At 49.4% G+C, this 26,853-nt stretch overlaps 1 protein-coding gene across 5 annotated transcripts in view; it reads right to left on the bottom strand.

Moving 5' to 3' along the window:
• DDC (dopa decarboxylase) overlaps positions 1–26,853 on the bottom strand; it is an 87,488-nt gene that overhangs the window by 51,746 nt on the left and 8,889 nt on the right. For 3 of the 5 annotated variants that reach the window (XM_043873122.1, XM_043873121.1, XM_043873119.1), the window contains 4 exons: positions 15,942–16,169; positions 13,844–13,957; positions 10,284–10,403; positions 2,468–2,602 (listed from right to left, as the gene is read on the bottom strand). In XM_043873122.1, coding sequence (XP_043729057.1) covers positions 2,468–2,602; positions 10,284–10,403; positions 13,844–13,957; positions 15,942–16,142 — 570 coding nt within the window. In that variant the 5' untranslated portion in view covers positions 16,143–16,169. Of the gene's footprint in view, positions 1–2,467; positions 2,603–10,283; positions 10,404–13,843; positions 13,958–15,941; positions 16,170–16,312; positions 16,525–26,853 lie in introns of those variants that run through there. The other 2 variants (XM_043873120.1, XM_043873123.1) reach the window with 2 other exon arrangements.

Raw genomic sequence — 26,853 nt, 5'->3', positions numbered from 1 at the left:
TCTGAATTCAACAGAAGCAGTGGATGCTCATTTGGAAGCACAGTTGGGAAAATGACACCTAGTAATGTCACCTGATGATATTACTCTAGAAGGTTCTTAGTAAGCTCCTAGTCCCACTCTTATCATCTGAGGCTCTAAAATTGCATGTGAAATATATGACGATGCTCAGAAGTAGCTCTCCTTGTGGTTGTGTCCTCTTTACCCTCAGACGAGGAGCAAGGTGATAGGGTTATATATTTACAACCAGCACCTTGACCCCATGCTCCTGGGGGCTAATGCTCATTGAAATGCAGATTCCACTCAGGAGGAGCTGATGGGAGGTGACTATCCCAGAGGGCACATCCTTGCTCATTCCTTCCCTGTGTATCTGGCGTCCCTAACTCCTACAAGCTTCCCCAAAGAGCATCCCTTAATAAATGGTGAACCCCTAAAGCCCCACATCAGACCCTGCTCCTTGGAAACCTGAACTCAAAGCCACAGAATTGTGCCTTAGAGCCCATGGCTGTCCACTCGATATAATGAACCCACCTGATTCCTGTCATTTAGGATAGTACTACCACACAGCCTCCTTGGGAGAGTCTAGAGAACACCACGGATCACTTTTCTAGGGTGAAATTCCCTCATGAAAACCCTGCTGGTAAAGGCTACCACCTAACATTCATAGCAACTTATCTCAACATAGATACATAGAGACCTACAAATGCATTTTTAAGAGTTTTCTCATGTCTGTCTGGGAAGCAAGGGAGAAATAAACAAACAAAAAAAAGTGAATCGTTTTCTTCCTCTGTGGGCAGCTCTAGCGCCTGGAGTTAGAGTACACACACAGAGACGATCCTCCTAACAAGGCATCAAAGCATGGGCACTACACTGATTCCAACGCTGTCACAGTTGAAATGCTCGCATTAAGAAATTCATTAAAAATATTACGTCAGTGATATAGAGAACAAACTTTTGGACATCAAGGGGGATAAAGTGGGAGACTGGCACTGAAATGTACACACGACTGCGTGTGAAATAGGTAACCGATGAGGATATACTGTACAGCACGGGGGGAAAAGAAGGAGCAATCTATTTACAGGATGGATATTAACCTTAAAAATACACTCCAAAATACAGTCTGAGCAGGCAAAAACAGTTTGATTCCACTTGCATGAGGTACCTAGAACAGTCAGCTTTATAGAGTCAGAAAGTATGTAGATGCCAGGGGCTGGGGTACGGAGGGGAGGGGCGGGGTAGTGGGGACTTAGTGTTTGATGGTCAGAGTTTCAGTTCAGGAAGGTGAAAAATCTGGGAGACGGATGATGGCGAGAGTTGCACAACAGTGTGAATGTAGTTAGTGCCACTGAACTGCATGGTGTATGTGTTAATCACTCCGTCGGGTCCAATTCTTCGTGACCTGATGGGCTGTGGCCCGCCAGACTCCACTGTCCATGGAATTCTCCAGGCAAGAACACTGGAGTGGGTAGCCATTCCCTTCTCTGGGGATCTTCCTGACCCAGGGATAGAACCTGATTCTCCCACATCGCATGCAGATTCTTTACCATCTTAGCCACCAGGGGAGCCTGAACTAAATATGGTTAAAGTAGCATGTTTTATATTATGTGACTTTTGTCACAATAAAAAAGTTTTAAAAATACTATGTGGGCAAAGCTAGATCAGCTATTCCTTGTGGAACCAAAGCCTCTGGTGGTACCATTCTGGTGCCCTCTTGACTCTTGGTTCACTCGTGGGGCTACTGCTCAATGCTTTCCTTCTGTTCTCTCTCACACAACTGCCTTTAACCTTTTCAAGAAGGCTGACCACTGGAACTGATCATGGACTAGATGCCCCCACTGGCAGAGAACTCTAAACCTTACAAAGCACCGCCTCATCCCTCATCTTAGTGCAATACTAGCTGGCAGAGCAGCAACAGCAGGTGGCAGGCCCTTTTGACCCTGTCTGATGGTTTGAAAAAGGCTTCGAGAACGGACGTGATTGGTCTGAGATCACAGAACATAAAATCACAGGGCTGGGACGTGAGCCCGGGTCTTTGAGCCCTGAGCCCCACATGCAGCTCCACTATGCCGCGCTAAAGGCAGCCAGATGGCCTGAACACGAGCTGGGACAGGTGGGGTCGGGGTGATCTCACAGCATGTTTATTCTTTTTTCAGCCTGATCTGCTAAGTTCCCACCTGCAGCCTACATCTTTTCTTTAGCCCAGGTCTCTAGCTTAGTGACACCTGGGGGACTGTTCTTGGACTGGAAAGGATACTGCACAGCCTGTTGTTTTTCTTTTTTAATTTTTGGACACCCCCTGAGGCATATGGGACGTTAGATCCCTGACCAGGGCCAGAACCCACACCCCTACAATGGGAGACAGAGTCTTAACCTCTGGACCACCAGGAAGTCCTCGGTGTGATTTTGACTTGACACCACACAAGCTATTCCACCCCAGGAGGCTCAAGGAGGCTCTGGGCACCACACTCACCTGATCAGACGCGTAGGCCACCAACTTCTCCATGATGGCAGCCTGTGTCAGCTCCGGGGAGGCAGCCTGCAGGCGTCGGGTCACTTTGGTCCGAGCGGCCAGCAGGGCCACCAGGGTAGCTTCACTGGCAGTTCCCTAAATCAAAGAAAAGGCCAACAGGACCTTCCAACTGCAGCCAGGGAGTCATCTCTAAATGTGAGAGATGTGACGTGGGATCTTCCTATTTTCTTAGAAGATGCATCTGAAATTGTCAAGTCCCTTGTCCCATGCATGGGGAAAAGGCTGTACACCTGTGACCAACACTTCAGCTCTCGTTATCAGTTCAGCATTGCTTTGCCTGTTTCATAAAATACCCACCAGTACTTACTGGCGCTTCCTAGGCATCATTGCTGCCAGCCTTGGCAGACACGTTCCCATGGACACTTCCCAGTCTGGACAGGAGGTGCTGGTCCATTTCCCCCAGAGGAGGAAATGGGACCTGGGTCACAGCTTCCAGCACAGTTTCATACACACAGCAACTTGGACAGACACATTTGTCTGTTTTTACAAATGGGCCGCCTCTTCTTTGAGACCCAGAAATTGCCCTGGAGGGTTTTCCCCAGTCACTAATGTTACAGACTGAATTCCCCTCTCCCAGATTTCATATAGGAGCCCTAACTCTCAATTTCTCAGGATCTGACCACATATGGGGACAAAAATCTTTGAAGGGATCACAAAGTCAAAATGAGCCTTTTAGAGGGGCTGATGGTCCAGCCTGGCTGGTGTCCTCATTGAACGAGGAGCTGAGCACACATGCCCGTGCGCACGCACACACACACACACACACACACACACGCGTGTGCAGAGGTGAGGCCAAGTGAGCATACAGGGAGGAGACAGTTGCCTACAAGCTGAGGGCAGAGGCCTCGGGGATATCAGCCCCGCCACCACCTTGACCTTAGATGTCCCCGCTCCGGACGATGAGACAGTCCTGTCTGCTGCCTAGGTTGTCTGGTCTCTGCTTCTTCCTTGTGGCAGGCTTATCAAGCTAACACAATGAATGTCAACAACTTATTTTGGCAAAGGAATCAAGGATGCAAAATTCCCTCCTCTGAGGGTGGGTGGCGGTGAAAAAGAACATAAATTCAGCACCCATTCCGTCAGCCCATCTAAGTTGCAAACTAAGCTCATTATTACTTGTATCATCTTTGGTTGGGAAACCTATGTTCAGAGAGCTTGGGTAACTTGCTCCAAATCACCAGTAAGAGAGCAGTTCGGTTAGGAGCAAATCCACATCTGTCTGCAGGGACCACTCCCCTTGTGATCACGGATCCTTATGTAAATCCTGGAAGAGACCATAAGCTGAATAGTATTACCATTAGAAAGACAAAGTGTAAAAGGTAGAGTTTTGTTGACTGTGAGAAAGAAATTTATAAAATAAAAACACTCATAGTTCTGTAGAGCTGCGCAGCTTTGATGTATAAATTCATATATACACATCTGTAATCTTAATTTCAAGGAAACACACTGGTCATAGCAAACACCCTCTTCCAACAACACAAGAGATTACTCTACACATGGACATTACCAGATGGTCAATACCAAAAGCTGATTATATTCTTTGCAGCCAAAGAAGGAGAAGCTCTATACAGTCAGCAAAAAACAAGACCAGGAGCTGATTGTGGCTCCGATCATGAACTCCTTATTGCCAAATTCAGACTGAAATTGAAGCAAGTAGGGAAACCCACGGCCTCCTTCATACACACTGACATGGAAGCTCATTGAAAGGCACGGGCCCAGGGATGCGTGTCCTTGTCTTCCCCGACACTCCTGTGGGCATGCAGCTCGCTCTCAGCGAGGCCTGGAACTCCCACTACCCCCCAGCGCCCATGCTGCTCTGAACCACATTCTAAGGAAAGGCTTCAATCACCACAGCAGTTCACAATGGGTTTTCCTTTAGGCGCTGTCCATGCCTTGAAAGAAAACCCCCTTCCTCAGGCAACAAAAAGCGATTCTTCAAAAATATGCCCAATAAAAAACTGTCAGCTAAGCATCCATAAGTGCAATGGCTGGAGGAGGCAGGGCTCCATTGTAGGAAATCTGTTTCTTTCTTTAACCTTTGCTTCCCATTGCTTTTTTCACTAAAAGGATACTGTGTATGCATAATGACCTGCCCCAGGGAACCCTGCCCACCTGCATGAGTGTTAAAGCAAAGTGCCTTTGTTCAGACCCTGTCCACCTGTGGATGGGGATGCTCAGTCGCTCACTTGTGTCCAGCTGTTCACGACCCCATGGACCATGGCCCACCAGGCTCCTCTGTCCATGGGATTCTGCAGGCAAGAATACTAGAGTGGGTTGCCATTTCCTTCTCCAGGGGAATCTTCCCAACCCAGGGATCAAACCAGTGACTCCTGCATCTCCTGAATTGGCAGGCAGATTCTTTTACCACTGAACCACCTGGGAAGGAAGAAATTAATGCATCCCCTGCCTGAGGCTTGCCATTCTAGGAGGTAATTGCAAGATTGTTTTGTTTTGTTTTACTTTGCTTCCTCAACTCCTCTCCCTTTCTGTTCTATAAAAGAACTTGGCATCCAGACCCACAACAAGAAGGCTGAGACATTACTCTTCCATCTTCTTGGCCAGCCAGCTTTACCAATACATATTCCTTGCCTCAACACCATATCTCTCAGTTAATTGGCCCGTAGTGCAGAAAGCAGAGTGGGGTTGGACTGGGTAACAGCTTGGCGACAGGGGCAGTGGGACAAGTGGGTCTCTGGCCTCTGCTGGAAGCAGGTTTGGGCCAAGGAAGGGACAGGGCGCCTGCTCTTGCACAGAGAGCAGTAATGATACCTCTGTTTTCCTGCTGCAGACAAAGGTTGCCATGGTGAGGCTGCGGCAAGGGAGAAAGAACTGTGGTGAGCATTGCCACTGGCCGCTGATGCTGGAGCAGGAACATCCTTTCATTTTCTTGGTTTTCAAGTGTCACCCCACACACAGCACGAAATTGGCTTTTCTTCCACAAGCGCTTTCAGACCCAATTAAGAGACTATTTCCATGGCTCTGTTTGTCCAGCTCAAAGGATGATTTGCCATTTGACGCAGACACCCATCACAGGGCTGACGCCTGGCAGCTGTGATTATGGCTCTGTGGGGCCAGCATCCCCTGTATTTGAGGGCCCCCCACCTGTCACCAGGCTCAGGCACTCCAGGCCCTTGCAAATTAGAGACAATCAGCCTTGTCAGAGGGAAGGGTGGGCTTCCTGCCTCAAACACAGACACGATCGACTGATCGACTGCTTTCCTTGAGCAAACTGGGTGGACAGGGCTCCAAGGCGGGGTGTATTGAGTCCTGGGCTGAGAGATGTCAGAATTAGTCCCAAACAAATGCCTGGTCTTCTGCTGTTTCTGGAAAATGGAAATGTCTTTAAAGGAAAAGGTAATTTAAAGATGAAGCCCATGGCAGCATGCCCATCTCTGGACACTCACGCCCCAGCCGAGGGACAGGGACAGGCTAGTGGGACACTCTGGTATCCAGCTCACATGAGCACCAGCTTTGCCTCAAATTAGCTCAAGCCCCGGGGCCCCATGCACTATGTTTCTGGGCCTTGGATTGTTGATAACCCAATCCTCATAAATATTTGGAGGTTGAGAAATGAACACAGAAAACAGAAGAAATAAAGCTAAAACACAGCCTAACTCAGAGTGGGTGTTCAATACAAAGTTGCTATTATTATCATATACTCGCCTTGGATGATGAGGTATCTGTAAGATTTTTTAATAGTATCAAACAAGAGAAATCAGCTCGGGCTACTGACAAGAATTAAACATGAAACTGTTTTAGTCATGATCTCCAGTGACCCAGAAAACCTCTCTTTTAAAATTTTTGTTTGTTTTTGATTTTTGGTGGAGCTGGAGCATTCATGGTGAATATGGACTCAACCAGGTGAGCCTCAGTAGAGAGCTGGGGATCCTCTTAGGAGACTGTTGACCTTCACCCTACAGGGCATCTTTTGAAATATGATTTATGAGTGAAAGATGTGATACTATATATATTTATATACATATTCTATTTAAATTGTGACACCATAGAAAGTCATGCAAACGGAAGGAGATCATACATGTCAAACATACCATACTTAATTTTAAAAAAAGAGAAAATCATGCAATAATAATATTCTCAAAGACTAAACAATAGGAGGACTTCCCTGGTGGTCCACCTGCCATCAGGGGCCACGGGTTCAATCCCTGGTCTGGAAAGACTCCACATGCAGGACAATTGAGCCTGTTTGCCTCAACTGCTAAGTCTGCTCACTAAGAGCCCAGGCTCCGCAACAAGAGAAGCCACCGCAATGAGCCTTTGAATCGCAACTAGAGAGGAGCCCCTGCTCGCCGCAGCCCGTGGGCAACAAGGAAGATCAGGCACGGCCACAACTGTTTACAGATAAAATAAATAAATGCTGGGAAAAGCCCACAACAAAGCAGTAAGTCAAACACCACACAGGAAATCTACCTGACGTGTTGTATTATCCCAATCTTGTTTATATTGTGTATGTATGTATGTACACACACACACACAGATTTTGAAATAACACTGGAAGGAAGCTGCCCCAAAGTGTTTCTGCATCTCTTCCATTTATCTAACGGATGTCTAGTTTTCATTAGTGAAAAGGAGATGATGCTTTTAAGTTGAATAGCAGAGCCAAAACTGACACTGAAGGTGATCAATCAACAGTATGAAAAATGGAGATAGTGATATAAAGAAAACCACGAGCAGTTCCCCCAAAATACAGAGGAGAAAATGACCAACAAAAAAAGGGGGGGGGGGAGAAATGCCAAATAAAAGTGGAAAATTATGGAAGAGTTACCCAAACTGTGGAAAGCTAAAGTTCCTCAAAAACAGAGTATAAGGGGCCCAGAAACAATGACTAAATTATAGTGGGAGGAGAACGTCCCTGGGTGAGGGAAGAACTGAGTCTCAGATTAACAGGGCTTCCCAGATGCTGGGACATGGGGTCAAAATGAATAATAGCACAAATGGGAAAAGTGTATCTTGACAAAAACTGTGGAATCAGAAAGAAAAAGTAAGTCTACCACAAGGGTCCATCTTGTCATGAAGTGTCCGATCACCTGCAGGGCTGGAATCCAGTGGAACAGAACTCACCACCAAGGTCCCCACGGCAGCCTGCCTCTCTCTGACCCTGCTGTTTGCTTGCAGTGGAGCCCCCGAGAGTTGGGAGCTGAAAGCCACCCGACCCCCCGCAAGGGGAGGTGCAGCTGAAGGGGCTTGGACTCGGGCTGCGGGTAGCAGCCCCTTCCCTAGGCTGGAAGCGGCTCGGAGCTCAGACCTTTGTGTGTGGTTTTTCCCAGGTTGCCCCGGGCAGCATTACCTTGACCAACAGAAAACTGTCCAAGGTGGCCGAAATGTTTGCCACTGTGAGCAAAGTCACTGTTGCCGCCGTGTCTAAGTCCCGTTCACGGCACCGTATTTAAGCTCTGCTTACTCGGAGTGAAGGGTTCACTTCCATCAGCCACCACTCAGAAGGGCTGCTGCAGGAGGGAACGTGCTATAAGCAGAGAGTCGAGGCAGGAGGGGACGAGGGAGCGTGGTTGAGCTTGGCCAGGCTGGGCAGGAGACAGATGGTTTTATGTAGAGTGACCCAGCAATTCTCTCATCAGTCCTGCTAATAAATGGTTTGGTGACACTCTCAACCATAATCCTGTCACAAGAGCATCTGCGACTGATTGTCCCATCCTGACCCTGAGCTTTATCTCCACATTGGCAGAAACCACAGGGCCCCAGTTGAGCTGACAGAAGGAGAATTCTCCTCTAGCTTTAGCAGGGGATGCAGCAGGTCCGTTTGTCCTGTTTTTCCCTAGCAGGATCTGCCAATACAATCACTGCAAACATTTTCATGACCATCCTAATCTTGGGAGCATTCCATAATCCCAACCTGCCAGAATGATGCACAGTCAACTTTATTATCAAAACTCTTGTCCTGGCCATCTCCTTTTTATGAATATGAGCATCACAGCCAGGACTCCAATACAGTCAGCCTATATCATATCTTTTATGAAAAAAAAACTGTCTGCCACTAGCACCAGTCCTGTGAATATGCCATGTCTCACTGCCCATCATCACATCAGCCATCCCATCGCAACCATCAGAAAGAGATCTGGCGAAAGAGTTACTTTGAGAGAATAAGCAGGCTATAGGTCACAGAAAAGTCAGCCCTGGGTCATGCCACAAGGCTTGTTTATCGAAGAGTATTTCAACATCTCCAGATGAGATGACATGAAGGCAGCATCAGGATGACCTGACATGCAGGTTAGAATGCTTATTCCTGGGCCCACCTAAGACTTGTTGACCCAAATCTGTGAGGGTAGAAATGAGACTTCCCTCCCTCCGTGATGCTGATTCGCACTGGTTTTGTTTGGGAGAATAAAAGATGTCATGCTTTCATCCTGGAAGCTGAGACTCCCCACTGTATTTGGAAGAGGGACCCTGCTAGTGTGATTAAGTTAAGAACCTTGACAGGAGGGGGAGGGGTTATCGTGGATTATCTGGATGGACTCTATCTAATCTTCTGGGTCCTAAAAAGTGAAGAAGCTTTCTCATTTGTGGTCAGAGGAGAGGTGACCTGAAAGAAGGGTCAGAGAGGTGGGACACAGCCTCTTTGCAGACAGACGAAGTGCCACGGCATAGGAATGTGGGGAACTCCTAGAAACGAGAAGAGGCAAGGACAGAGTCTTGCTTAGGACTTATAAGGGGTCAGCCCTGATTTTAGCTGTGAGGGCCTCAGGCTCCCACCAGAAAGAACTGTAAAATAATAGGGTTAGTCAGCAGATTAACACACTAGCATTTAAAAACCTCGCTCAGTCGAGCAGTCTCGAGCCTGGAGACGGGGGCTTGCCCCCCATCTCCTCCGGCCATGCCAGCAGGTGACCTCACACTGAGGCATCTGGGCCTCAGTTCCCATCAGCTGAGTGGACACAAACACAGCTGCTGTGACTGATTCTCAGAAACTTTGAGAAGATGATATCTGAAAGAGGAAATTCTTCTTTACCCCAAAGTAGAGGGTGCGTTCCCTGTGAGGGTGGTGGGTTGATTGGTGTCCCTCTTCGCTTCTAGGAGAGAAAACAGCCAAGTGCTCCTAGATTCCTTAGTGGCGTTTGTGCCATAGATGCTCCGCTGTGCCTGTCATCTGTGTCCTGTCCCCTGACGCACCATCCGGCATGTAGACACTCTCAAAGGGGTGTGTTAGATGAAGAATAAATTTAATCATCACATAGCAAAGGCAGCATCTTTAGGTGAAGGGCGGGCTCCCGTGGGTGCAGCTCTGCAGCACTTGGTCACAGCTGCCACTGCAGACGGCCCTGCGTGGTGGTCAGATTGTGGCTCTGTGGTCAGATGGGTGTGGACTCAGACCCTAGCTCTAGAACTTACCCACTGGGAATTGATGGGCAAGCTACCTGATTGCTCTGAGCCCTAGTTTCCTCGCCTGTGAAACGGGGGTTGAGAAATGGTCCCTAAGCAGAGTGCTGTTGTGAAAATTAAGTTTGGGCCTGGGAAGCACTCTGGTACATGGGCAAGCAATGGGGACCCACACACGTCTCCACTGTTGTGTTTACTTCTATGCACCAGCCAAGCGACAGCTGCCATGCTGCCCACGTAAACAGGGGCCTGGGAGTGAGAGATGGCTGGGGAGCCAAACCAGATGCAGAGCTTTCCTAGGGCTCTGCTCTGCTCATTCTCCAAAAGAAACATGAGGACCCAAGACGCTTGTGGGCCTCTTGCCCACCTGCATCCCAGAATCCGGACCCCACCCTCTCCACCTTACCTGGATCACCCCGCCCCCTTCTCCAGCTTCTCCAGCCAGAAACGCCTCAGGCAGCTGCAGCATCTTCCCCAGCCAATCCATCATCACCGTCTCTAGCTCTGTGCATGCCGGGCTGGCAGCCTGTGGGCAGGAGGAAAGGATGAATCACAGGCGGCTGCCCTCAGCTTCCTGCCAGCTTGGGATTCAGGGGTATGACAAGCATCTTCCTCACTGCCCTTGATCAATTTGGCAAAAGGTTTCGAACATTTTCAAGAGGCCCATCCCTGGGTCATCACCAAGTCATCACCAAGGGCCACTTGCAGGGCTTGGTGCTGAGAGCTGGCACCCATAACCTTCCACTTCCGTCTGGCCCCTGGAGAACCCTGAAGGAGCCATGCTCCCTGGGGCCCAGGTTGGCTGCTGGAAGTCCATGTTCTCTGCACCGGGTTTGCAAGTCTCTACCTGCCTCACCCAAAGGTTCAGGTCCTGGAAGCATCATTACCTCTGCCCTCCATGGCTTCTCCATCATAAACCTTTAGGGGCTGGTGCCAGAACAAGGGCCTAGATCTGGCTGAATTTCAGGAGCAACAGCAGGCTTTATTCATTCGCTGACCTCTAGATTAAAATTGCCTGATCCCAGGTGCTATTCAAACATCTCCCAAAGTTTCAAACATGGTCTCCAGCCATGACTTGGGAGGCATGCAGGGCAGGAAGGCACCGACCTCCGCGATGACCTGGCCCACAGCCGCCCTGTGCCAGGCCAGCTTCCTCATTCAGCCATCTGTTTGTTTATAGTAGGACCTAGTAAGGCTCTCTGGTGGACCCCGGTCCACAATCACAGCGCGAGGAATGAGATGGGCTGCGTGGAGGGGGTGAAGCCCCGGGAACCCCCAGTCTCTCATCTTGTCTTCCAAGCTCTGGGGATGGTTCTCCTGCGCTCGGGAGGGGGTGAGCTGGCCACAGGCCCCAGCTGCAGGGGGACCAGCCTCTCCAACCATCTGGGTCTCACTGTGGTGCTCTGGGTGCCCTCATGCGTGCCCCAGTTCCCCTCATACTGTGGGGCAGCACCACCCAGAGGGTCCCCCATCCCGTCCTGGCCAAGTCCCTCTCCAGGTATGGGAACCTGCCGCACTGCTCAGAGCCCAGGGCTCGGCCAGTGCCTCTTAGGGACAGTGAGGCAGCCCTCCAAGGCCCCAGGGCACCAGGCCATCCTCAGAGGAACAGACCCGGAGGGACAGGGGCTCTGGATTGGAGTCCGAGTGGAGTCTGCTGTCCTGCCTGATGTAAGGAACATGCTTTAGAAGACATGTGCTCTGAGGGTCCCCGAGGCCACATGGGCAGCACCCAGGCTGCTGTTCCAAAGAGAAGTCCCTGCAACTAAGGCAAGAGCTGAGGGCTGACCCTCCAAGTCTGCCTCTGGGGCGCTGAGACCCCCTTCCCCAGCAACCCTGGACCCCAGGCTAGAGAGGAGCAATGAGGGAGGGGGCCGGAGCCGGGGGTCGGGGTGAGGGGGGCGCCGCACCTCGGGCGTTCAGGAACTCACACCTTCTTAGTGCCTGAGGCCGTTACTCAGCACGACTCAGGAGTTACGAGTGCTCAGCTACTTTGCACAAGCAAGCAGGCACCCTGGGCCCAGAAGGCCGAGAGCAGACCCTGGAGAGGGGCCCTCAAATATGGGCAGCACTGGGGTCCCTCACACGGTCAGCAGGCGGCCCTGGGGTCCCTCACACGGTCAGCAGGCGGCCCTGGGGTCCCTCACACGGTCAGCAGGCACTGCTGGGGTCCCTCACATGGTCAGCAGGTGGCCCTGGGGTCCCTCACACGGTCAGCAGGCACTGCTGGGGTCCCTCACACGGTCAGCAGGCAGTCCTGGGGTCCCTCACAAGGTCAGCAGGAGGCCCTGGGGTCCCTCACACGGTCAGCAGGCGGCCCTGGGGTCCCTCACACGGTCAGCAGGTGGCCCTGGGGTCCCTCACACGGTCAGCAGGCGGCCCTGGGGTCCCTCACATGGTCAGCAGGCACTGCTGGGGTCCCTCACACGGTCAGCAGGAGGCCCTGGGGTCCCTCACACGGTCAGCAGGCACTGCTGGGGTCCCTCACATGGTCAGCAGGTGGCCCTGGGGTCCCTCACACGGTCAGCAGGCACTGCTGGGGTCCCTCACACGGTCAGCAGGCAGTCCTGGGGTCCCTCACAAGGTCAGCAGGAGGCCCTGGGGTCCCTCACACGGTCAGCAGGCGGCCCTGGGGTCCCTCACACGGTCAGCAGGCGGCCCTGGGGTCCCTCACACGGTCAGCAGGCGGCCCTGGGGTCCCTCACACGGTCAGCAGGAGGCCCTGGGGTCCCTCACACGGTCAGCAGGCACTGCTGGGGTCCCTCACAAGGTCAGCAGGAGGCCCTGGGGTCCCTCACACGGTCAGCAGGCACTGCTGGGGTCCCTCACACGGTCAGCAGGAGGCCCTGGGGTCCCTCACACGGTCATCAGGCGGCCCTGGGGTCCCTCACACGGTCAGCAGGAGGCCCTGGGGTCCCTCACACGGTCAGCAGGTGGCCCTACTTTGGAGCACTCTGCATAAGGGAAGCCAGGAATATTTCCTGTGGTGCTGGGCTGGGATCGCTCTAGGCCTTTTTATAAAATAGTGTTTATTGGAGCATAGCTGATTTAGAATGTGGTGTTAGTTTCTGGCGTACAGCAAGAGAATCAGTTACATGTATACCTATATGCCCTCTTCTTTAGATTTTATTCCCGTATGGGTCATTAAGGAATATTGAAGTGTTCCCTGTGTTATGTAGCAGGTTCTTATTAGCTATCCACTTTATTATAGTGTATATATGTTAATCCCCAGCTCCTAGTTTATTCCTCCCCCACCTCACCCCCTGGTAAACACAAGTTTGTTTTCTATGTTTGTGATTCTAGTTCTGTTTTGTAAATAAGATCATGTGTACCATTTTTAAGATTCCACCTATAAGCGATATTCTATGATATCATAAGATGATATGATGATGATATCATATGATGCCTGTCTTTGTCTGTCTGCCTTACTTCACTTAGTACGATAATCTCTAGGTCCATCCACATTGCTGCATGGCATTACTGCATTCTTTTTTACAGCTGAGTAATATTCCATTGTATATAAAGGTGCCCCGGGGTTGGTGTGGAGGCAGAGCCGATCCCTGCTCTTGGCAGCAGCACTTCTGTTGGGCCGGGCTCCTTCTTGGGACAGCATCCATGGCCGAGAAACAGAGAGGGTGGGACCAGGGCAGTCATGTTTCTCAAACTGCAGATGGTCTAGAAACCCCTTGTTCTGCTTGGAAGACATACGGGTCCCCAGGCTCGGGCTGCAGAAGCTCCAGGGCCTCTACTGTGGTTTGAATTGAAACCAAGCACCTCTAAACACACCGCTGTGCAGAGCTGGCTTTCGGATGTGGACAGACTCCCCCTCTGCTTCCCCGAACTCCAAATTCCCACGCGAGGCCCCCTCTGCCCAGACCCACGTCCCTCTCCTTCCCACCTGCTCACAGCCTGAATCCTGGCCGCATGTCCCTTGTGGGAACCCCAGGACACCCCCCTCCCAACACTCACCCAGGAGAAGCCGATGCAGCCGATGGCCCCACACAGCATGTCCGCGAGCATGGCCGGGTACGAGCTGGCCGTGGGGAAGTAGGCGAAGAAGTAGGGACTGTGCCAGTGGGTCACCTGTGTGGGACACGGGCAGTCACTTGGGGCCGGGGGGCAGCCCTGCAGGCAGGGGGCCAGGGCGCTCGGGTGTGCCACAGAGAGTCAAGTCTGTTCATAGAAAAACCTTGTTCTAACTTCTGGCCAGAAGTGTCAGCAAGGGGGCTGCCCCTGAGATCCCATCTCTGTGTCATGAGATTGCTTTCTCTAAAACTGCTCCAAAAACTAGTCTATATCCGAAAAGGGAAAAAAGAGAGATCTGATTTTTGAGGTTTCCTCAGCCGCCTACTGCAGCTTCTTCGCTCTCCTGTCCAATCCAGTCCCAGTTTATGGAGCAGAAACTTCTGGTTCTGGCGGTCTCATGGAAACCCTGGGAGATGGTGCCTGGAGGTGGGGCCTTTGGGAGGTAAGGGGCTGGGTGAGCTGGAAAGGGTGGACCCTCCGCATGGAAGAAAGGCCGGGATCAGAACCTCCCAGGATCCGAATCTGCAGGAACCTTGACCTTGGATGCCCAACCTTCGCCCCGTGAGAAGAGGATGCACCTGTCCAAGCTGCCAGCGGTGGGATCTGCCGCTGCAGAGCGGCTAGGACAGCCCTGGGTCTAACATTTAACCGCACTCCCGGGAGGGATTTCGTGCTGAGCAGCTTGTCACATTTGCACAACCTCTGGGCCAGTGAGAACCAGAATCCTGCTCTCTGCTCGAAGCGCAAATATCACAGGAACTCCTGGGAGGAGGAGAGTGGCGAGGTGCCCTGGGCTTAGGGGACCCATCAGGAACCCCATGGGTGGGGGCGCCTCACCCTGAGTGTCAGGGTCTGAAATTCCAGAACCTGGGCTCCTGACTAGAGCTGAGGGGGTGAGGCTGAGGGTCTGAGACCCCTCACCACACCAGTGAACATGCCTTTAGGTGAGTCCAAGGAAAATCTCACCATGCAAGCATGAAGCTGCAGTGGAGTTGCCTTTGAATTTGAGCTGTCTGCTTCCCTCCAAGTGACTCTTGGGAGACGACTGTCCTGGGTGCTCCCCACGTCTGTCTGCAGCCCCGGGTGCACCCCACGGCCAGGCTTACGGACCACAGACAAAGAGGCCCACTTTGGTGGTCCACGCTGCACAGTCTCAGCAGCACGCAGCCCACTCTCAGATAAAATAAAGGAAACCTTTTCTCGACACACTGATCGCCCCTCTGCTGAAATTAACTTCTTTGAAGCTAACCATCTGTCTCACGTCCCAGGGTCTCAGGGCAGGGGACTGACCTTGTAACCGAGCCGGACCCTATGGGGCTTTCCCGGGAACAGACCCCTCCCCCGTAGCCTCTGAGCTGGCTCCTCTCTGCAGTACCCAGATAATAGTATCTGACGTGCACTTCCTGAGTTGTTTTACAGATGATAAAACCCCCACCACATGAAAGAAATTAACTACTTGATGACCATGAGTACATAGCTCGCAGCCTCTTGGCACCTGAGGATTGATCATGTGAACCCCTGTGATCCCACCCCATGACCTCACCATCAACCAATAAGAGGAGGAGCTGATCACTACCCTGAGACTTTAAAAATGCTTTCCAGAAGAAACCCACCAGGAGTTCGGGTGTTTCGAACGTTAGCTGTCCTGGACTCCTTGCTGGATACCTGCGATAAATACCGCACTATCCTTCACCACAACCTGGTATCAGCTGGTTGGCTTTACTGCACAGGGGCCAGTGGACCCAGGCTGGCTCAGTAACAGCCTAGGGGGCCAGAGGGAAATCATCGTCACCCCCTTTGGAGCCCACACGATCTGGATTGCAGTCCTGATTCCATCACTTACTAGCTGTGTGACCTTAGGCAGATCACTCAGCCTCTCTGGGCTTCAGTCGTCTCAGCTATAAAAGAGAAATAACAAAGTTTCTCCCCAAGAAAATGACTGTGAGGATTAGGTGCAATAATGCAAGTGAACTGCCTGACACCCAACAGGTACTAAACGAACGCCTGACCTCCCCTGCTTCAACCATGGATATAGGCTTACCCCTGGCATGATGATCTTCTCGACATCCTTAATGATGTCCTCAAATGTCTCTGGCTCCTGCGGGGCGGTGGTGGGGATCAGGCGGCGCAGGTAGCCTGGATCCACATCCGGAAACACCTGGCGCCCCTCGATGCCTTCCAGGTAGTCAGCCACGTAATCCACCATTTCCTTCCCCCTCCTGCGAAACTCACTTGCATTCATGGTGACCACCCTCCTCAGACGCAAAAGCTGCACAGAGAGAAAAGAAGTCAGTTGCAGATGTGACGATGCCTCACCTATAGTGGAGCGGTCCAAGACGACCACTGGGGCAGCCTGGGCGGGGAACCAAACACCCCAGAGTCCACCCAGACTCCGAGTCAGGAACACTTTACCATGTCCAGATGGGGTAGAAGTAACCCTGGATTTGCAGACTGTAGCAAAGTACTTATTCTACTATTCACCAGCTACTCAGCTAAAGACAATGCCGTGTCTCTGTCTCGTTTCTTTTTCTGTCTGTATCATGAAATGGACCAGGCACACATCTATTTCCAGGGTCCATCCCAACTTTAATAACAAGCCTTGGTTTCCAAATCGTGCCTTATTCTTCGTGGGCTGTGGGAGAGAGACTCTCTGGGTCTCTCTTTATCTGAGAAAAGCAGATGACCATGCTGATCTTTCCGGAAGGTAGAAAGGCAGTCACGTGGCCTGTGTCCCGCATGAGCAGAGCCTGGATAGGATAACCCCATCAGCAAGTCTTGTTTCTACATCTTGACTCCATCACCAGAGGGACCCACACCTCTGCATACAACACGCTCCTTTCCTCATCACATAATAACATCCAAGTGACCCTGGTCCTCTGTGGTGGTAACATTCCATAAAGAATCCGTGAGCTCTGAATTAGCTCATGGGACCTTTCCCAGGGGAAATGCAAGGCTACATTTCTGGTCACATTGTCGCCAATCAATCAATGCATAATCTTTTTTCTGTGTCCTTTTGTGTGTCAGTCGCTCAGTTGTGTCCGACTCTTTGAGACCCCAAGGACTATAGCCCACCAGGCTACACTGTCCATGGAATTCTACTGGCAAGAGTGGGCAGCCATTCCCTTCTCCAGGGGATCTTCCCAACCCAGGGATTGAACCGAGGTCTTCCACATTGCAGGCAGATTCTTTACCATCTGAGCCTCCAGGGAAGCCCCAAGAAAGCTGGAATTAGCTTTGATTTGTAACCAGGCCTATTGAATCCTACTACTGTTGTCCAGAGATACTAACATTTGCCATTTGAAATCAAGCATGTATGCATGCTAAGTCACTTCAGTTGTGTTGGACTCTTTGTTACCCTATGGACTATAGTCCACCAGGCTCCTCTGTCCATGGGATTCTCCTGGCAAGAATATTGGAGTGGATTGCCAATTTCTTCTCCAGGGGATCTTCCCCACCCAGGAATCAAACCCATGTCTTTATGTCACCTGCATTGGCAGGCAGGTTCTTTACCACTAGCACCACCTGGGAAGCCCCATTTCCTTTTAAATACACTTTATTTACTACACCTTGGCCCCATGAACTTTGAACTTCTGGCCAACAACTCTCTCACTCATGAATGTCATTTACCTAATACATGTGTTTTCTCCCTAAGGCACATCACAGCCGTCTTGCATGTAGGGCCCCTGGAATGCACGCCAGCACTATATTTGGGGGCCATTTTTTAAAAGTCAGGTAACCAAGAATGACATGAAGATGTAGCAGTAAATAGGCCACTTGCTGAAGCAACTAGGCAGAGCGTTGCCTTATCAGATTCTGCTGGCAACAAGCACCCTGAGCAACTTAAATTTTCTATCTTGCTATGTATGTGTGCCCAAGAATGATCATGAAGGCACCATTGTGGTGATTAATAATACAAATGAATTGTTGAAAACAGTTGCACCTGCATATAGAAAATCTATGAATAGTAAGCATGGACTACATTTTTCAAACTGGAAATGTGGGCCACACAAAGAAACATAAATATTCACCTAGAATCCCACCACTCAAAAATTCTGGCACACCCCCTTCCACATTGTTTCTTATAAGAGACAATTGTATGCTAAGTCATGGATGCATTTTTTAATTCTAATAGTTCAAAGATTCATAAATCAAGATTAGTTTTCCTGTGGGAGTAAGTGTTGGGAGATGGTTCTACAAGCCACTGTATCTAGCTGATGATCTTGAGATCATGTTCTCAGCACTTCCATTGTTTCCCATCATCTGTACTGCTTTTCATTTTTTTTTTTTGACAGTTTTAATGTTAAACATATTAAGACAGGTTTTATTCAAGACTATTGCAATAGGAGAGGGAGACTGTCTCCCAAATGCAACAGGGGTCAGTGGGGATTTCCAAAGACAGGTAGAGTTAGGAAGCAGATGGTACTTTACTAAGAATAGTTTGGCTGGGTGTCCAGGTGGAGGAAGAAGAGCTGAAATGTATCCCAAGGGGAGAAGCTTTCTTGATAAACCAACTTAGCATGATTTTCTGCTATAGCTGGGGTCGGCTCCCTGAGGTGCAAACCTGCACTCAGGAGAGGGCTCAGAGAGGCCTGACTGAGTCTGGCTGAGGAGAGTGTCTCTGTAAAGTGGAATCAGTTTGATGATGCCTCCCCTCTCCTGGCCTTCTCTCCAGGGTTCTCTTTCAGATTTTCTCCGTGAGCAGTATAGAGGGCACCCATGGAAGATTCCAGGCCTCATCAAGGTTAGTGACTGGGTCAAACCTCCACATCCAAATGACTGTCTGGGGATAGATTTTTCAGAGAGTGAACACGTGAGTGACAGTGACTGGATATGATATAGGATTCGATTCTAAATTACAGCAACAGCAAAGGCTAAAATAATAGCATGAGGAACACCAAACTGACTCTTTGAGTTTCCATTGCACCTTTGTGTTTCATAAGCTGCAGGTCAAGGGAGCTTATCCAAAGTACCGTGGCCAGAATTTCCAAAGCCTCTTAGTGCAAAGCCATGAAGCCTTCCTTATACGTACACTTTCAGGTTCATAATTCCTTGGGCATGAAGGCTTCTAAATTTATTTTTCACTTGGAACAACTCTGATGATGTCCGATGTCACACATAGAGTAAAACTAGGTTATACTTCAAATTGACGTATTTTAAATTGACTCAATTCAAGTTCAACCAAAGTTGCATCAAACAGCTGATCTTTTCGCTAGCTTGTTTTCTTTCACGAAGTAATTATGAGTACATTTCCCAGGTTGGTAAAGACTTTTCTGTTGCTTGATTTCTCCCAATTGCATAGTGTTCCACAGGGTGAATGTGCTGCGTTCACAACGTACGTCACTATGGTTGAATATCTACCTCATCTCTGGTTATTACCTCCATTAGTGGGGACAGTTGGTGTAACCTAATGGCCACCCCTGCATGATCAAGAACCAAAAGAGTCTGCACAGCATGACATAGAGGCCACTGAGGTTTCCTCGTGTTGCTCAACTGAGAGCAAACACCATAGTAAAGCTCTATCTCAAATAATGTTTATGGTAATTAGACAAGTACATGGGAACAGCTGAGGAAAAGAGGCACCAAATACGCGTTCAATGCATGTTGTTAGATTTTCTATAAAGAGCCCTGGAATACACAGCCTCAATCTTCTGTTTTTTCAGTTTGGTTTGTGTCAGAATTTCCTTAAGAAAAGCACTTATTCTATAATTTCTTTAGAGCGAACTATTATAGAGATACATATTTTGTGTGCGTGCTCAGCCACTCTGTCATGTCTGACTCTCTGCCCCGTGGACTACAGCCTGCCAGGTTCCTCTGTCCACGGGATTGCCCAGACAAGAATCCTGGAGTGAGTTGCCATTTCCTCCTCCAGGAGATCTTCCCAACCCAGGGGTTGAACCCAAGACTCCTCTATGTCTCCTGTGTCCACTGGCAAGTGGATTCTTTACGCTGGGCCATCTGGTTAATGTTATATGGCCAGACTTGCCCCCAGAAAATATTTTTGCCAAATTACTCGCTCACAGGGACTGTATAAAAGCTCTAGATTTGCCACACAATATCAAACACTGGGCTTTAGATACATTTCAAGCTCCACCAGTCAGGCAAAGTTTCATGATTTCATTTTACTTTGATTTATGAAGACAAATGGTTTTCTCACATGACTTTGGATAGTGGTGTGAGATTTCTCTTCTTGGGTTTCCTTTTTAATGAACTGCTTGTTCATTACATTTTTTTCTACTAGGATGTTAGATGTTTTCTTATTTAATTGCAAGAGCACTAATATAATAAATACTTGCACCCTATAATAAATACTTGTACCCTATGTGTGATATATTTTGCAGACATTTTCCTCATTTTTATTTGATCTAGTTTTGCTTTTAATTTTATCTTGACTTATAAGAATTCTAATGTAGTCAGATCTCAGGATCTGTTTCTTTGTAATTTGTTCCTTGTGCAAGACTATTAAAAAAAGTTTCTTAGAGTAAATATTCACACAACCTCTATTTGCCCTGCAGGCTCCAGGGATCCTCTGAGGCTTCAGAAGGATGCGTAGGTTCCTGGAGTATCAGTCACTCTCTTCTAATGGGAATACAAGAGTATGAATGGTCAAATGGGAGATCTCGGGAAAAAATAAACTGACAGACACACCAACTTGTCCTTCCAAAGAAATATTCCCAGTCAAATTGTAAGATAAGATCTGATTATTATTTTCTAATCATTTCATCCTCTATTTGCCAATTCTTTCCCACAAAGACTTTTCCAGAAGACTTTTAATACAAACTCACAGAGAATCTTGTGTTCATTTTGGAGCTGTTTGCTATCTCATGCCCTCAAGCTGGGCAAATATTGGCTGGAAGATGTAGACGATGATAAAGGTTATGACTGAGGCCTTTCCGGGCCTTGAAATAGTGGCTGTTGACATAATCTGATCGCAGCTGCAGGCCTGTGGTGCGCCCCACCTGCTCAAGGCCGCACAAGCCCCTCTGCAGGCCCTCAGGCCTCCTGACTGACCTGAAGGCCATTTGTTTTTGTATTGCATCATTTCACCGACATCCCTTGCTAACTGCGGGCTTCTCTAAGCAGAGTCCTCAACTCTTTATTTTGGTTTCTCAGGACCAGTCAGACCCTGCACCACAGTAAGTACTGTGACTGTTTTCTGAATGATGAACGAAAAAATGAATGAATGGAAAATCTTTTTGTCCTCTGAACATGTTGTCTCTGACACATTAGATCCTACTCTCTACCTTTAAGACAACCATAAACCAGCTCATCATGTACCTGCCACAAAAACAGGAGACATTTTGCCCTTTCCCCAGGGAATCCTGACCCTTCTCCCAGACTCCTATGTATAGTTCACGCTGAGGCTTTAACCTTGCAGGTTCAGAACTGACCTGGTTTCCCCAGTCTTGCACCCAGAAGTTCATCTTGGATTTGAGCTACCCTCTGCTCTGGCCCCAGCAGTCCTTGTGGTCCTAGTTGAAGATATTCCCCTTCCTGGACCCCTGGAATCCTACCTTTGCCACAGGTGTTTGGAGAGAACTGGGTGCAGACTCCAGCCAATTCTCCCCTGGCGGTGGGGGTTGGGCCGGCCCTGTGCAGAGCTTATTCGGTGACTGCACAGCCAGCCCTGAACACACAGGGCCAGCCACGCCCGCTGCACAGGGTCTAAGTACCCCCAGGCCTCCGGGCAGGGGACCGGAACCAAGGTGCTTTGCACCTGTCCATGGTCCTGACTGTGGATTCAGACACACCTCGGTCTTGGTTTCAAACCTGGGACAGCGGACTCTTCAATCAACCTTTCCCGGCTTTCCTTCTCTATCAGTATAAAAAGAAAAGTGTTTACCTTTTTTTTTTTTTTTTTAAACACTATTCCAGGGAAAACAAACCATAATTTATGTTTCAAAAAACACTTCTCCCTCTGGAACTGTGAGGCCTTGTCTCTTTTTTAAAACCTTAAGCACATGAGTAGTAGGCGCAAAACTAAATTGGCTCATCTCCCCCTAAATTGACTGGCTTTTGGATGATCATCTTCTCTATGGGCACAAAGAGAATAAACAAACCTGACAGGAGAAAGGCTTCTAGCCAAGACTGTCAGGAAGCCTCTAGCACTGAGACCTATCTAACAATAAGGATGGCGATCTGTTAATCTGTTTGGAAAAAAAAAAAAAATCCTCTAACATCTTTTGTACCACTTAACACGTTAGTTAACAGCGAGATATTTAGGGGCCTTAAGGCCAGGCGGTGGGTGCAGGCTGTATCCTGGAGCTGGGACTCAGGTCATTAGTGCAAAGCCACAACTTTGTTAGGCTCACCCGGATGGAGCTGGTACCATGGAGGAGACGGCCAGCATCACAAAGGAGGTGGGTACCTCTGCCCTTCAACCTCCCACCAGCACCCCTCATTGGCAGAATGCTACCAGGATCCAGGTGTGCTTGTAATGGGGGAAACACAGCCTGTGAGGGCCCCAGGGGGCAGGGAGATACAGGAACAGACACCTAAAAAGGCAGTCCTAACTTGCTGCATCTTTATTACATCTGTGCCACTGTTCCTCATCTTCCAGGAGGAAGAGGTGTTGAGGGTCTTCCCAGGTATGAATGCAGAGCTGAGGCAGAGCCCATGAATCCGCCAAGCACTCTGTCCGCTCTAGACACTCTTACTACTTTCTCCCACTCATACAATTACTTTACCTAAGCTGAGGTGTTCTTGGTGGAGTAGGGACTCTCTCATTGGTTTAAAAATGGTCAACATTACAAACCATGCATGCTGGAGATGATGTGGAAAAAAGGGAATCCTCCTACACTATATTAGTGGGAATGTGATTGGAACAGACACTCTGGAGAACAGTATGGAGGTTCCTTAAAAAAACTAAAGATAGAGCTGCCATATGATCCTTCAATCCCACTCCTGGGCAAAAATCTGGTTTCAAAAAGACACATGAGCCCCAGTGTTCATTGCAGCAGTATTTACAATAGCCAAGATATGGAAGCAGCCTAAATATCCATTGTCAGATGAACGGATAAAGATGTGGTGCATACATAGAATGGAATAGTGAAAGTGAAGTCGTGCCTGACTCTTTGTGACCCCAAGGACTGTATAGCCTACCAGGATCCTCCATCCATGGGGTTTTCCAGGCAAGAGTACTGGAGTGGGTTGCCATTCCCTTTTCCAGGGGATCTTCCCGACCCAGGGATCGAACCTGGGTCTCCCGCATTGCAGGCAGACGCTTTACTGTCTGAGCCACCAGAATGGAAACTTGAAAAACCAGCTTTTCCCCGAGCTTCTGGGAATGAGTTCCTGGATGCTCCCTAGAGGCCAGGAGGAGGCAGTCTCCCAGGCATCTCCCTGGTTGTGTCCCTGACGCAGGGTAACTAGGGGGACAAGGTGCCTGCCACATTTGGCTGCAGGTGTGCCTCTGGCCAGGCCGCTGGACCTCCAAGCCTCCACCTTCAGTCTGTAAAATGCACAGCACTAAGCATCACATAGGATTCTAAGCAGGGTACACAATCACTCCTGTGGTCCATGCCATGGCAACATCGCCGGGAGCTTGCTGTCAGAGGGGAAAGCCCACAGACGCCTGAGTGATGGGCAGTGGGCTCTCCCCCGTCAGGGCTGGACACCCAAGGGCACCTCCTCTCTAGCCAGCTGGGTCTGGATTAGAGAGGTTCTCTGCTGCGCTTAGTAAAACCAGAGTCTTCCACTCTGCCATCCCTAGACCGTGCTCCTCTTCCCAGCAGTCATGAGAAGTAGAGAGAACAGGGGTTAAGGTCAGAGCAACAAAACGTGAGTCCTGGCTCTGCTGCAAGCGGCGGGGCAGCTGCCGGCTGGCTCCATGACCTCTGGAGTCTTGGTTTAGCCCCTTATAATCAGGCAGCAAGATGCTGCAGGCACAGGACACTCAGTACTGGAATTCTCGGACTCAGAATGCTGGCTGGGTCTGGCATTTATGCATCCTTATGTTAGCAAAGAAGCAGGTCAGATCATCACGGGGTCAGACAGAGCGCCAGGGAAGCAGGAGAGAAATGGAGGGTGAGGAGAACGCATGCCCACCCCGGATGTACCTCAGACTTAGAGGGGAAAGCTTCGCTCCTCTGACATGAGAATCTCGCATCTGTTTCTGATTCAGTCCCTGCTTAATGAACAGTCCCCATCTTAGTATGTTCCTGGCCAGCAACTCTTTATGAGAAGAAGCCATAAAGAAATTTACAGCACGATTTTCAATCTTACTCTCATGGGAAGATACTGCTTCCACTCACACTCCTGCAGACGGATTGGGATGGAATAGAAAGCTGGCTGAAACACTCACAGTTTAAGCAGTTTCAAAAGCAGAGACTTATTGGTGACATTTAACCAGTTAATAGTATTCTAATTTCTCCCTGAGCTCAGACCATTCAAACAGCTGTCGTCAGGACATGTGTGCCATTTAGTAGCCTCTTACCATTTATTTTCCCCTTAAGCCCAATGACACTGTGTGTAATTACACTAATATCATGCACATATGTACCTTATCGATACCTGCCAATTTCAAAGCGTCACAGTTGTTGGCTGTTGTGAATAGCACTGCTGTGGGGGAAAGAAGCCGTGAGCTACCCACCATGGGGCCAAGCACTTCTCCCTTGTTGTATTTGTCCCTCAAAGACACTCATTCCCAATGGGATTCAAAGGTGTGAGTTTTACAGTTCTTTGGCATGTTGCCAAATTTCTTTCCCAAATAAAAACTAGAATAAAAAAAAGTGTCACCCATCAGACTTGGTAGGTGTGAACACACCATCCCTGCTATTTTTTTTTTATCATTCATTTAGTTTCAAATTAAGATTTTTCACTCCTGTTTCCTCTTCTAGGACATTCACCTAAGAACCAGCAATCATTTAATCTGAACTTTCCTCCTCTGTTTCCATTTTAATTTAGTGTCAGACTAGACCTTCTCCCCCTTAGCTTTTTTCCTCATTTTTTTCTCAATCCTTCACCCTGTCCCCTTCTCTTATTCCCCTGGAGTCACATTAATGATTGATAGAAGGTCACAACCTTCTGCCTTTTTTATAGACTTGAGACAATGTTCTCGCTGATTTCTTCTTTTCATAACAGGCAGGACGCCCTGTGACTATGATACATGTTGACTTCCCAGCTAGAATAAACACTGCCACCTGCCACTGTGCATATAGGCAGTGTCTCTGGCACAGTCTTTATGAAGTCTCCACTTTTTTTCACAAGCTGGGTCAGGAGTAAATATTGACTTTCTAAATTCACTGTGAACACTTACTCCTTGGGCACGGTTGCAGGTCTGTCGCCCACGTCGCTCAGAAGCTTGCAACTGAGGCTCCCCCAAGTTGAATCCTGGGAACACTTGCCACTTGGTGGCTACATCCTATGTCCCAAGAAAACAAAGGAGTCGGTGTTGCCTGACCTTCTGCTGAGCTCACTGGATGCCGTACATCACTCACTCTCTCAGCACCCCGGCCAGTGTTAACACTGCCATTTTGCTGAGGCTCTGAGGGGCGGATGCTCCTTCCGAGGCCACAGAGCCAGTAAGAGGAACCGTTGTGCTGGCATTTCTGACCCTGAAGCCAGCCTCCTCCTGACCCCGGTGGCCGGACAGCCACACACACACCTGGGCTGTCTGCCACCTACGTTTTCACACGGCCTGAGGAGTCAGAGCACCCATCCCGAGGGGCTCCCACCTGGGCTGGGTCCTGCCTGGTCACCAGAAGAAGACGCTCCAGGTCAGGGCACTGGGCCCCAACCTGGGCTGGTCCCAGCATAAACAGAAATAGGCAGAGGCTGAACAACCTGGCAGAAGCACTTCTCCCCCAGCTCCTCCAAACCCTGACAAGTGCCAAATGGTGACCGTCCATGGCTGGGGGTAGCCCTTCACCTCTACCCTAAATCTCCACAGCAGCTCTGCAAAGCAGCAAAATTATCCCCACTCTCGAGATGAGGAGATGGGCTCAGGGAAGCAGGTGGCTGGACTAAGCCCCTCAGCTCATCAGTGGTTTCCCACGTGGTCTGTGAGCGCAGAAGACCATCCAATTCCCTTTGGCCTGGGGTCCCCCACACCCCCACTTACAGGGAACCTAGCTGCATGCAGAGCACAGGGGGATTTTAACCTTTCCTCTGAGGCCGTGTGCCAATCACTGCCCTCCTACACCCCAAGCATCCTCCTCCAGAAATGCCGAAGAGATCCGAGAAACTAAGGACAGCTTTTCTAAAATATGGAGGGAGTCAGTCTCTCCCCAAACTTGCCACCAGGCTCAGATGAAGAGTTAACAGGGTAAAACCTTCAGAATAAACATCATGAAGAGGGAAAGTGCATAATTAAACTGCCCAGCTATTTATTTGAATTCGTGGAGGTTTAAGGAAATGGCAACCCACTCCTGTTCTTGCCTGGAGAAGCCCTTGGACAGAGGAGCCTGATGGACTACAGTCCATGTGGTTGCAAAGAGCTGGACACAACTGTGTGGCTAACACTTTCACAAAGGGATTTTGTTTTATTTTCATCATTGTAAGCAAACTGCCAGCCCACCTGTCATGGACCTGGGGGAGACAGAGAGGCTGCTGTGAACGTCACAGATTTTTTCAAGAAACACCCAGATTCTCCTCATCTTGCCTATGTCTTAACCACTCCAGGGTGACCATTGTCCTGGCTGCTTTTTATGTGGCAACAGTCCCCTCTGTTTTTGGTTCTGTCTCAGAAGAAAAACACTGCTATTTAAATGAGAAATCAACCGTAAAGACCCAACTCTTGGAGCCTGTGAGAGAAATAGGATGAAGGGGAAAACCCAAGTTGCCTGCTTGAATTTCCCTTGAAAGTGGGAGAAAATAACATACCCCTAGCAGACAGTTCCTCCACCAGCTTTGGAATCCCCCCATTTTCACACCTGCAGTTTACTTACTTGATTATTAGTAATATAGATCACATTAATGACCACCTGCTGTGTCCTTAGCCCTTTGTAAACATCGAA

The sequence above is a fragment of the Cervus elaphus genome, chromosome 18, assembly GCF_910594005.1.
Source record: "Cervus elaphus chromosome 18, mCerEla1.1, whole genome shotgun sequence".
Classification (NCBI taxonomy): domain Eukaryota; kingdom Metazoa; phylum Chordata; class Mammalia; order Artiodactyla; family Cervidae; genus Cervus; species Cervus elaphus.
This window is presented reverse-complemented; position numbering and strand designations above follow the sequence as displayed.